At 44.9% G+C, this 12,538-nt stretch overlaps 1 protein-coding gene across 6 annotated transcripts in view; it reads left to right on the top strand.

Moving 5' to 3' along the window:
- Window positions 1-12,538, top strand: part of TMEM87A (transmembrane protein 87A) — a 94,419-nt gene that overhangs the window by 41,918 nt on the left and 39,963 nt on the right. For 4 of the 6 annotated variants that reach the window (XM_063947494.1, XM_063947492.1, XM_063947493.1 and 1 more), the window contains exons 12-14: window positions 3,025-3,096; window positions 4,867-4,975; window positions 12,455-12,513. The exons of 1 other annotated variant lie outside the window; for it this stretch is intronic. In XM_063947494.1, coding sequence (XP_063803564.1) covers window positions 3,025-3,096; window positions 4,867-4,975; window positions 12,455-12,513 — 240 coding nt within the window. Of the gene's footprint in view, window positions 1-3,024; window positions 3,097-3,750; window positions 3,820-4,866; window positions 4,976-12,454; window positions 12,514-12,538 lie in introns of all 6 variants that reach the window. One more of the 6 variants, XM_063947490.1, reaches the window with a different exon arrangement.

Below are 12,538 nucleotides of genomic sequence, written 5' to 3' on the forward strand. Positions count from 1 at the left end.
CCCATTATCCGTCTTCTCCCTTCCTTCTGTACCCTTACTAGGGATATTGAGGTGACTCGTAGGTGTCCTTTCTCTGCCTTCCCTTGTGGCGAATAATGCTTGCCCATCCTGGGAAGCAAAATTTCAGGTAGATCTAGATTCTTGGAAGCAGCTATGTTTTGCGTTTTATGTGCTATATATTTAGTATAGGTTTCTTGGATGGGCTGAGATGTTCACCAGCCTGAGCCCTTTAGCACCCTAACAACAGAACTTTGGTTTGTAAGTATGTTACATATTGGCATCACTCGTCTTCTCTGTCAGCTCATATTCTGCACTTTTGAGTGCTATGTCCATTTTCCATCAGTGTCATCCTATTGGTTTCTGGTACATTCCGCAGGATACGATATGGTTGTGGCATGAGCTCCAAAAAAAAGTCAAAAGAAAGAGGTTTGTGGCACTTGCCATTTCTGAAATGGGGTTAACCGCCTATTCTCCCGCTACTTAATACACTGCCTTAGCTGCAACCTCACAAGCGGCACTTACAGCTCTGTGGTCCAGCATGTGAGCAGGCTAACTCATGTCTACTCTACTGGGGACCTTGCACAGTCCTTATGGTCAAATTATAGCGAACCATAGAGAAGTCACTCAGACAATGAATTCTTTGGGGTAAATTTACTAAGTTGGGAGTTTTTTTTTAGAACTGGTGATGTTGCCCATAGCAACCAATCAGATTCTACTTAACATTTATCTAGCTGCTTCTAGAAAATAATAAATGGAATCTGATTGGTTGCTATGGGCAACGTCACCAGTTCTAAAAAACAAACAAAAAACCTCCTACCTTAGTAAATTTATCCCTCTGTCTTTTGAAGATACTTACTGCCACATCTGCTGACCAAACCAACAAGGTCTCATAGTTCATTTTTTATTCTGATTAAAAGATCCAACTGCCACCTGGCAATAAATCCTGAGACAAAGCAAGAATAAGTTTCATGATTTAACTGAAACGCTGATAGTGCCTACGTCCACAGGCGCATGAAGTAAACTGAAGTCCTGTTAGCTCTGGTTTGGGCTTATGGGAGGTAGAGTGGAGGTCTTGGCTACAAACGAGTGTAGTTTAATGTGCCAACTCCTCACAGCGCCCTCTACCCCCCATGGAGAGCAGTGTCACCCAAATGGATTTGCTGGGGAGTACCAAATTATTATTTTTTTTCTTCACATTCCGAGTACCTCTTGCACCCTCTGCAACGGAGCATCCTTGTGCTCCCAACCATTGCTTTGTTTGCCCCTCCTGGAAGGACTACTGTCACATGTCCACATGGGGCAATGTAGGTAATTCCTTAAGAGAAAAAGGATAACTAAATCCCTTTCATGTAGGCCTGTGCATTAAGGGGGTCATTCAGACCCGGCAGCAAACTGCAAGTGCGCACAGCGGCTGCGCAGACACACACATTGTGGTAGCATCCCTAATGGATGCGACTGCAATTTGACAGCGGCGAGCATTTGCAGGGTAGCCAGCGGAGCAGGGCAGACGGGGGTGGGCCGTGACCGTTTGCGGGCGGCTGCATGACCTCACAGCAAGTGTGTGCTGCCAGGGATCAACCTAAGATCCGATGCATTCGCAATTAGATTGCGGACGCATCGGGGGAGGGGGCGGCCTCACAAATGCTGGGCGGCACCCAGCAATGTGCAGAGATGGACGCAGATCTGGCTACGTATGCAGCCATCTGCGTTCATCTCTGAATAAGGGTTATAATTACGTGACCAGCGGTCAGGAGACCGCTGATCGCAATACCGGCACCTACATCCCGCCCCCATCACTATCCCGACGGTCGGCATGCCGACCAACAGGGACTATTCTCGAGCCCGCGAGGGGCTTTGCTTCGCTCGCCTCCCGCCGGGCATCTAAGTGACGAGATTCCGCCGTCGGTATTGTGACCGGCAGTTTCCTGACTACCGGTTACACATACCCAACCCCTGAATAGCCCTCTTAGTCCTTCCCTTTTCACGTGAATTGAGAATTGTGCCTGTCAATATCCTCTGTTGTATCCTCATTTCCTATTTGTCTGCACACCTGCATCTGTGCTAAACATAAAACGAAGTTCCTGAAGGGTGGGTTTGGTTACGTAATGGAGAAGAGGAGCTTTTGCCTTCCACTGGGAAGTCCTACAAATGAACACACATGTGACACACACATTAGAGGTCTACAGGAAAAGCTTATAGGGGTAAGCATACTTTATTAATAGTCTAGATCAGGCATTTCCAACCGCGGTCCTCAAGGCACACCAACAATGCAGGTTTTAGTGATATCCAGGCTGCAGCACAGATGGTTAAATCAAAATAACTGAGCTACTAATTAAGTCACCTGTGTTCAAGCCTGGATATCACTAAAACCAGGACTGTTAGTGTGCCTTGAGGACCGAGGTTGGGAAACACTGGTCTAGATAGTCTATAGTCTAGTATAGATATAGAATTGTAGTCTTCAGAAGGAATCCCTACCTATAAATACTTTATTTAATGTAGAGCAAGATAACAAAAATTCTACATGAAGTCGTCGTGCTTTTGAAGCAAATTACTCTTACCCAAATAGTGACTAGATTGACTATGTTGCCATCTTCCTTTTGTCCCAGCTTCCTAAATGCTTGAATTCTTCACACTAGCATCCTTTGATCATGTGGCAAACTGTCCTAGAACTGAATCTTCTTGGCTGATCTACAGAATAAGCATGCTGCGGATTTACAGTTCTCTGATGTGTGCAAATAATACCTGTGCTGCATAATAAATATTGAGGAATGTGTCTGAATCCTCCTAGTGCCTATTAATTCAGCTGATTGAGAAGCGCTCGTTCAACTGGAATGATGATAAATTCTATTGAGGTTGTTACGTTCATACTGTTCATGTGTTTTTTATTCCCATAACAATTAAGCCTGTTATGTGTTGTGGTGTATGCAGTAACCTTTATGATATATTTTAGCCATCACTAACATCTATTCATCACCCAGGCGTATCATTAATACAATATGCTCTCTCTGCCCGTTTCTGCTCTAGCATTACTTCAGTACTGTGGCACTGATCGCAAATTTGAGCCTGTCACTAATTGATGCGTGCATTCTCTTCTGGATATCCTTTTAGCTGCCATGTACTCATTAACCGTTTCGACTCCCATTCATTTACCTCTCTGCTGTTGGACTGATCTGTAGGCCACCGATTTGTGGGACTGCGTCATTTGCACAGCGTAGCAACGTTCTTGTTACCGGCAGCAGAGGAACATTTCCGAGGCTTTGCAGGCTGTACATCCCATCACTCGTGTGTTTTTACTGCGTCAACTTCTTTCTTATTTTTTTTATTTTATGCATAAGCATATTTAAATGTGCAATGTGTGTGTGCTGCCATGGTTCTGGTAGTTTACATTGTTGCAAGTCTGAAAGTGTATGTGTGTGACTCTATATAATCTGTATACATCATTGTAGGAGAGATGTATCAAGCCTTTGAGAGCGATACAGGGGAGCAGTTTCCCAAAGCAACTGATAAGCACCTCTCATTTCAACGACTGTGCTAGAAAAATGACAATTGCTGATTGGGTGCCTTTCCACTTTATCTCTCTCCGAGGGTTGATAAAACTCCCCCTGTACGTTATATATGTTTTGCAGTTTACTAATTCTGGCCATAGAACAACATGGTGGCAGTACTCTCAGGAACCAGCATTTGTGTCGCTGTACAGTCGGCAATTCTCTCCTGACTCCTCCTTATTTCTGTGCTCCATTCCCGGTTTAGGCGCAGTCTGACCTTGCCTCACTGGCTTTCATTCCTCTGGCTTTTCTTGACACTGCTTTATGCTGGTGGATATCCTTCCTTGGCAGTTTTTGCTGTTTTGACCCACGTTCTTTACTTTTACTTTTGCTTTTGAGATTGATTGCTTTCTACGGTAAATGTAACCGATCAATGTAACTTTACAGATTTAAAGTTGAAGTGCACTCTTCTGTTCTCTTTCCTTGGGGGTTTTTACTTACTTAAAATTTAAGTGGGGTTTTATTTTGTTATGTATTAATCCCCATGATTAATACATTATGTAACGGTAGGAATTGACTGTGCATCAGGTGACTTATAGATACTATACTAACTAGTGGTATATAGCTAATGAAAACAATGGTCTAAGTAATATTTATTTGAAAACAGTAGTTACGCTGATGCGCTCCTTCCTTTATTTATCATTGGTGTTTGTTAGTAAGGATAGTTCTCGCAGCAATAGCTCAGGTAGTGATTTCAATACCATAGATTCCTCTATGGGCGTCGGCTCAATTCCTTATATACCACTTGGTATGTGGTTGTTTGGGTAATAAGTGGAAACAGTGGGGGAGGGAACAAGCGCCTAATAGTGTGTCATTGTATTATCTTTGGGTACAATGACAACACACATGTACAATATAGATGGTACCCGTAACCTGGAGGATTTAACTTCAGTTCCTTGTCTTGTTATATGATCATGGTTTTTGGTAAAGTCACCACTCACTATGTCCACTGAGAGTATGTTGACCTGACAAATACCAGGGCTGCTCTTAGTGCACCTTAAAGCATTTTACCCATGCAGGTGTTATAACTGTACACATGTTGCTTACTGGTAAGTAGCATGCTTAACGTTATAACAGCCACACAGGTGAAATACCATAAGGAGCATTATTAAACCAGTGTCTGGATCCACACTGTCTATATAGTGAGTGTATTCCTGACCGCATCTCTGATCTTGATTGGGTTTGGTATGTTAGGACCACAGTGAGTATGCCTCCGGAATGCATCCCTGATCATTTTCTTTTAGTGACTACCAAGATATATAGTAACATTCATGATAAATCTGAGTATGTCGTCCTACGTTTTTCCTTAACCAACCGTCACATCTTCATAAGCCTGACACAGACCATGAAACTGCTGACCTTACGAAGGAACGTGGTCAAGCTGTCTCTCTACAGACATTTCACGAACACTCTTATCTTGGCTGTAGTAGGTACGTACATTGGTCCATTTACTTCCATTTCATGCACAAGATGTGTTAATTGCTGCCTTACAAATAGAGATACACTTGTTCCACAACCCTGAGTATTGTAGGCTTTTCAGATTAGAGCTTTTTCTTTCAAGATATTGTATGTGATATATATATATATATATATATATATATATATATATATATATATATATATATATATATATATATATATATATAAAAGCCCTCACTCACTGATCACGAAGTCTTTTACTTCCCGATATGTTAGTAGGCTGAAATGTAAGATAAGTATTCTGCAGGGTGGTAAATAAAAAAACTATGTAATTAGAATTTTAATAAACCTCCCCTAAGTGGATGAAAAGGAGGTTGACGTAATAACGTCATTACCAATGCGTGGCTTGCGTTGCGTGAACGATAACGCCCAAATGGACAGTCAGATGAAAATTTGGGTTGCGCCTCCAGTGTGTAGAATTTAATAAACTACAAAAATAGTCCTGTCACGTTTTACCGTATCTGCTACGGGTGCTCCTCGGGTAATGCCAAGAACCATGGATTAATATTTACTTAAGGCGTCTCAAATTTGCAATCTCTATAGATGTACCAAATTGTTAAAACACCTGTATATAAAACAGCTGGTGAGTCTCTAATTGTAGGCTGCTGTGTAATATGTAAATATTTTACCCTCCGGTTTTGGTTCATTAAGAAATGCAGAGTTAGGTGTTATAAAAAAAGAGTAGTAGTAGCCAGTGGCCAAAACCATAATGTATGGGGTTACTCTTTACAAGAAATTTGTACATATGTATCCTCATACATCCAGCCTCAATACGCCACACAGTGGGAGATGCCTGACACGAGTGAGCCGCCAGGTCCCATGCAACTCAGCTAGCGTCTGGCACTTGGATATATCTGTACGAGGAAACCAGTTTAATAAACAAAAAATTTTGTTTTGATGCAGTTTTGGCTTTAGTACATCTGGTAGGTTGAAATGCTGCCAAAATAAAAAAAACTTGTGCAGTTTAGTACATTTTTCCCCAGATGTTTTGTTAACACGTATCCCAACTAACTTCTTGTTCCCAGTAAAACAACCTTCATGCTAAAAACATAAATATAATGAAAATGAATGTTATTTTAGAGCTCACTTACCTCTATCAGACAGTATTTTCTCAGTAGAATGGACTGGGAATCTGGAAATATGGTTGACCTGTTGTAATACTCTTGGTGAGAGCAGAGACATTACTAGGACAATGGAATTATTAATTTGACCAACTTTCAGAAAAAGCTGATAAATCTAATATTGCGATTACAGTAGAAATTCAGGCTTTTCATTGGTTTCTGAGTAGTACAAGGAGTTCAAAAAGTCCCTCTGCAGTGAATGTGTACTAAGTAATATAACAAAATAATTGTTTTTAAACACTTTATGTACATGAAATAAACCAGAATTTGTTACGTACTTATCTACACTAATGTTGTTCCTCACTGGCCTCCCACAACTGCAGAGGAGATCTGCAGCCAGAGACGGCGCTCACTGCGGAGGGACTTTCCGGACTCCCTGTACAATGCCAGAAGTGACAGATGAGTGATGTCATTGTCAGATCCTTGTAAAATGTTTTACATGAGTTCTAAAAGACATGCAAACTATTTGACTGGATGTTTAAGTTTCTCAAATTTTAGGGAAAGTTGGATATGGTCTTTGGCTATTGGGGGAGAATTGATAGAATGGGTTAAAGCAGGCTGGTGGGATTATGTCAGTATATAGATATGGTTGTATAGGTTAATCAGAAGTAGCTGCAAACTATTTGTCGTAACATACCATTTTCATACTATATATATATATATATATATATATATATATATATATATATATATATATATATATATAGTATCTCTATATCTATATCTGATTTTCTCTAACGTCCTAGTGGATGCTGGGAACTCCGTAAGGACCATGGGGAATAGCGGCTCCGCAGGAGACTGGGCACAACTAAAAAAAGCTTTAGGTCACCTGGTGTGCACTGGCTCCTCCCACTATGACCCTCCTCCAAGCCTCAGTTAGATTTTGTGCCCGGCCGAGGTTGGATGCACACTAGGGGCTCTCCTGAGCTTCTAGAAAGAAAGTATAGAATTAGGTTTTTTATTTTCAGTGAGACCTGCTGGCAACAGGCTCACTGCAGCGAGGGACTAAGGGGAAGAAGCGAACCTGCCTGCTTGCAGCCAGCTTGGGCTTCTTAGGCTACTGGACACCATTAGCTCCAGAGGGATCGACCGCAGGCCCAGCCTTGGTGTTCGGTCCCGGAGCCGCGCCGCCGTCCCCCTTACAGAGCCAGAAGCAAGAAGAGGTCCGGAAAATCGGCGGCAGAAGACATCAGTCTTCACCAAGGTAGCGCACAGCACTGCAGCTGTGCGCCATTGCTCCTCATGCACACTTCACACTCCGGTCACTGAGGGTGCAGGGTGCTTGGGGGGGGGGGGGGGGGGGCGTCCTGAGCAGCAATAAAAACACCTTGGCTGGCAAAAATACCACAATATATAGCCCCAGAGGCTATATATGTGGTAAATACCCCTGCCAGAATCCAGAATAAAGCGGGAGAAAAGTCTGCGAAAAAGGGGCGGAGCTATCTCCCTCAGACACACTGGCGCCATTTTCTCTTCACAGTGCAGCTGGAAGAAAGCTCCCCTGGCTCTCCCCTGTAGTTTTCAGGCTCAAAGGGTTAAAAAGAGAGGGGGGGCACTAAATTTAGGCGCAATATTATATATACAAGCAGCTATTGGGGAAATTTCACTCAGTTATAGTGTTAATCCCCACATTATATAGCGCTCTGGTGTGTGCTGGCATACTCTCTCTCTGTCTCCCCAAAGGGCTTTGTGGGGTCCTGTCCTCAGTCAGAGCATTCCCTGTGTGTGTGCGGTGTGTCGGTACAGCTGTGTCGACATGTTTAATGAGAGGGCTTATATGGTGACGGAGCAGATGCCGATAAATGTGATGTCGCCCCCTGTGGGGCCGACACCAGAGTGGATGGTTAGGTAAAAGGTATTAACCGACCGTGTCAACTCCTTACATAAAAGGGTGGATGACGTAACAGCTGTGGGACAGCCGGCTTCTCAGTCCGCGCCTGCCCAGGCGTCTCAAAGGCCATCAGGGGCTCAAAAACGCCCGCTCACTCAGATGGCAGACACAGATGTCGACACGGAGTCTGACTCCAGTGTCGACAAGGTTGAGACATATACACAATCCACTAGGAACATCCGTGACTTGATCCCGGCAATAAAAAATGTGTTACACATTTCTGACATCAACCACTAAAAAAGGGTTTTATGTTTGGGGAGAAAAAGCAGGCAGTGTTTTGTTCCCCCATCAGATGAATGAATGAAGTGTGTGAAAAGCGTGGGTTCCCCCCGATAAGAAACTGGTAATTTCTAAAAGTTACTGATGGCGTACCCTTTCCCGCCAGAGGATAAGTTACGCTGGGAGATATCCCCTAGGGTGGATAAGGCGCTCACACGGTTGTCAAAAAAGGTGGCACTGCCGTCTTAGGATACGGCCACTTTGAAGGTACCTGCTGATAAAAAGCAGGAGGCTATCCTGAAGTCTGTATTTACACACTCAGGTACTAGACTGAGACCTGCAGATCGTGCTGCTGCAGCGTGGTCGGTGACCCTGTCAAACATGAGAACATATTAAAGACGTCGTCTTATATATGAGGGATGCACAGAGGGATATTTTGCCGGCTGGCATCCAAAATGAATGTAATGTCCATTCTGTCAGGAGGGTATTAGAGACCTGTCACTGGACAGGTGATGCTGAATTTAAAAGGCGCATAGAGACTCCGCCTTATAAGGGTGAGGAATTATTTGGGGATGGTCTCTGGGACCTCGTATCCATTACCTCAGGTTTCCTCACAGACTAAGAAAGCACTGTATTATCAGGTACAGTCCTTTCGGCTTCAGAAAAGCAAGCGGGTCAAAGGCGCTTCCTTTCTGTACAGAGACATGGGAAGAGGGAAAAAGCTGCACCAGTCAGCCTGTTCCCAGAATCAAAATTCTTCTCTCGCTCCCTCTGAGTCCACAGCATGACGCGGGGGCTCCACAGGTGTAGCCAGGTACGGTGGGGGGCCGTCTCAAAAATGTCAGCGATCAGTGGGCTCGCTCACAGGTGGATCCCTGTTTCATTCAAGTAGTATTTCAGGGGTACAAGCTGGAATTCGAGATGTCTCCCCCCCGCCGTTTCCTCAAATATGCCTTGCCGACAACTCCCTCAGGCAGGGAGGCTGCGCTAGAGGCAATTAATAAGCTGTATTCCCAGCAGGTAATACTCAAGGTGCCCCTACTTCAACAAGGACGGGGTTACTATTCCACACGGTTTGGGGTACCGAAACCGCATGGTTCGGTGTGACCCATTTTATATTTAAAATCCTTGAACACATACATATAAAAAAATTCAAGTTCAAGATGGAATCGCTCAGGGCGGTTATTGCAAACCTGGACGAGGGGGATTACATGGGATCCCGGGACATCAAGGATGCTTACCTGCATGTCCCCATTTACCATCCTCGCCAGGAGTACCTCAGATTTGTGGTACAGGATTACCATTACCAAGTCCAGACACTGCCGTTTGGACTGTACATGGCACCGAGGGTGTTTACCAAGGTAATGGCCGAAATGATGATACTCCTTCGAAAAAAAGGGGGTTTTAATTATCCCGCACTTGGACAATCTCCTTATAAGGGCAAGGTCCAAGGAGCAGTTACTAGTCGGGGTAGCACTATTTTGGAAAGTGCTACAACAGCACGGTTGGATTCTAAACAGTCCAAAGTCACAGCTGGTTCCTACGACACGTCTACTGTTCCTGGGGATGGTTCTGGACACAGAACAGAAATAAGTGTTTCTCCCGGTGGAGAAAGCCAAGGAGCTGTCATCTCTAGTCAGAGACCTCCTGAAGCCAAAACAGGTATCGGTGCAACATTACACGCGAGTCCTGGGAAAAAATGGTAGCTTCCTACGAAGCAATCCCATTCGGCAGGTTCCATGCATCAGATGCATCGGCTGATACCCTGGTCCTTGAAGACAGGGTTATCTCTACTGTGGTGGCTGCAGAGTGCCCATCTTCAAGAGGGCCGCAGGTTCGGCATACAGGACTAGGTCCTAGTGACCATGGATGCCAGCCTTTGAGGCTGGGGGGCAGTCACACAGGGAAAAAACTTCCAGGGACTTTGGTCAAGTCAGGTGACTTCCCTACACATAAATATTCTGGAACTGAGGGCCATTTACAATGCCCTGAGTCAGGCAAGGCCTCTGCTTCAAAACCAGCCGGTACTGATCCAATCAGACAACATCACGGCAGTCGCCCATGTAAACCAACGGGGCGGCACAAGAAGCAGGATGGCGATGGCAGAAGCCACAAGGATTCTCCGATGGGCGGAAAATCATGTGTTAACACTGTCAGCAGTGTTCATTCCCGGAGTGGACGACTGGGAAGCAGATCTTCTCAGCAGACACGACCTCCACCCGGGAGAGTGGGGATTTCATCCAGAAGTCTTCCAAAAGGATTGTACACCATTGGGAAAGGCCACAGGTGGACATGATGGCGTCCCGCCTCAACAAAAAGCTATAAAAGATATTGCGCCAGGTCAAAGGACCCTAAGGCGATAGCTGTGGACGCTCTGGTAACACCGTGGGTGTACCAGACGGTTTATGTGTTCCCCCCCTCTGCCTCTCGTACAAAAGGTACTGAGAATAATAGGAAGGCGAGGAGTAAGAACGATACTCGTGGTTCCGGATTGGCCAAGAAGAGCTTGGTACCCAGAACTTCAAGAAATTATATCAGAGGACCCATAGCCTCTGCCGCTCAGACAGGACCTGCGGCAGCAGGGGCCCTATCTGTTCCAAGACTTACCGCGGCTACGTTTTGACGGCATGTCGGTTGAACGCCGGATCCTAAAGGAAAAGGGCATTCCGGAGGAAGTCATTCCTACGCTGATTCAAGCCAGGAAAGATGTAACTGCAAAACATTATCATCGCATATGGCGAAAATATGTTGCTTGGTGTGAGGCCAAAAAAGGCCCCAACAGAGGAATTTCAACTAGGTCGATTTCTGCATTTCCTACTAGCAGGAGTGTCTATGGGCCTAAAATTAGGCTCCATTAAGGTACAGATCTCGGCTCTGTCGATTTTCTTCCAGAAAGAACTAGCTTCAGTACCTGAAGTTCAGACATTGTAAAAGGAGCGCTGCATATTCAGCCCCCGGTTGTGCCTCCAGTGGCACCTTGGGTTCTCAACGTGGTGTTGAGTTTCTTAAAATCACATTGGTGTGAGCCACTAAAAACCGTGGATCTAAAATATCTCACGCGGAAAGTGGTCATGTTATTGGCCTTGGCTTCGGCCAGGCGTGTATCAGAATTGGCGGCTTTGTCATATAAAAGTCCTTATCTGATTTTCCATATGGATAGGGCAGAATTGAGGACTCGTCCCCAGTTTCTCCCTAAGGTGATATCAGCTTTTCACTTGAACCAACCTATTGTAGTGCCTGCGGCTACTAGGGACTTGGAGGATTCCAAGTTACTGGACGTAGTCAGGGCCTTGAAAAATTGTTTCCAGGACGGCTAGAGTCAGGAGAACTGACTCGCTGTTTATCCTGTATGCACCCAGCAAACTGGGTGCTCCTGCTTCTAAGCAGATTATTGCTCGCTGGATTTGTAGCACAATTCAGCTGGCGCATTCTGCGGCTGGACTACCGCAGCCAAAATCTGTAAAAGCCCATTCCACAAGGAAGGTGGGCTCATCTTGGGCAGCTGCCTGAGGGGTCTCGGCTTTCCAACTTTGCCGAGCTGCAACTTGGTCAGGGGCAAACACGTTTGCTAAATTCTACAAAATTTATACCCTGGCTGAGGAGGACCTGGAGTTCTCTCATTCGGTGCTGCAGAGTCATCCGCACTCTCCCGCCCGTTTGGGAGCTTTGGTATAATCCCCATGGTCCTTACGGAGTTCCCAGCATCCACTAGGACGTTAGAGAAAATAAGATTTTACTCACCGGTAAATCTATTTCTCGTAGTCCGTAGTGGATGCTGGGCGCCCATCCCAAGTGCGGATTGTCTGCAATACTTGTATATAGTTATTGCCTAACTAAAGGGTTATTGTTGAGCCATCTGTTGAGAGGCTCAGTTATATTCATACTGTTAACTGGGTATAGTATCACGAGTTATACGGTGTGATTGGTGTGGCTGGTATGAGTCTTACCCGGGATTCAAAATCCTTCCTTATTATGTCAGCTCGTCCGGGCACAGTGTTCTAACTGAGGCTTGGAGGAGGGTCATAGTGGGAGGAGCCAGTGCACACCAGGTGACCTAAAGCTTTCTTTAGTTGTGCCCAGTCTCCTGCGGAGCCGCTATTCCCCATGGTCCTTACGGAGTTCCCAGCATCCACTACGGACTACGAGAAATAGATTTACCGGTGAGTAAAATCTTATTTTTATTTATTTATTTTTTGTAGCATCGATTATATTTATTGTTTGGACTACTATGAAGTTCCGTCTTGTAGATTGTCAGTCGGTAAGTTATATATGTGTGCGTGTAT

The sequence above is a fragment of the Pseudophryne corroboree genome, chromosome 12 (assembly GCF_028390025.1).
Source record: "Pseudophryne corroboree isolate aPseCor3 chromosome 12, aPseCor3.hap2, whole genome shotgun sequence".
Taxonomy (NCBI): Eukaryota; Metazoa; Chordata; class Amphibia; order Anura; family Myobatrachidae; genus Pseudophryne; species Pseudophryne corroboree.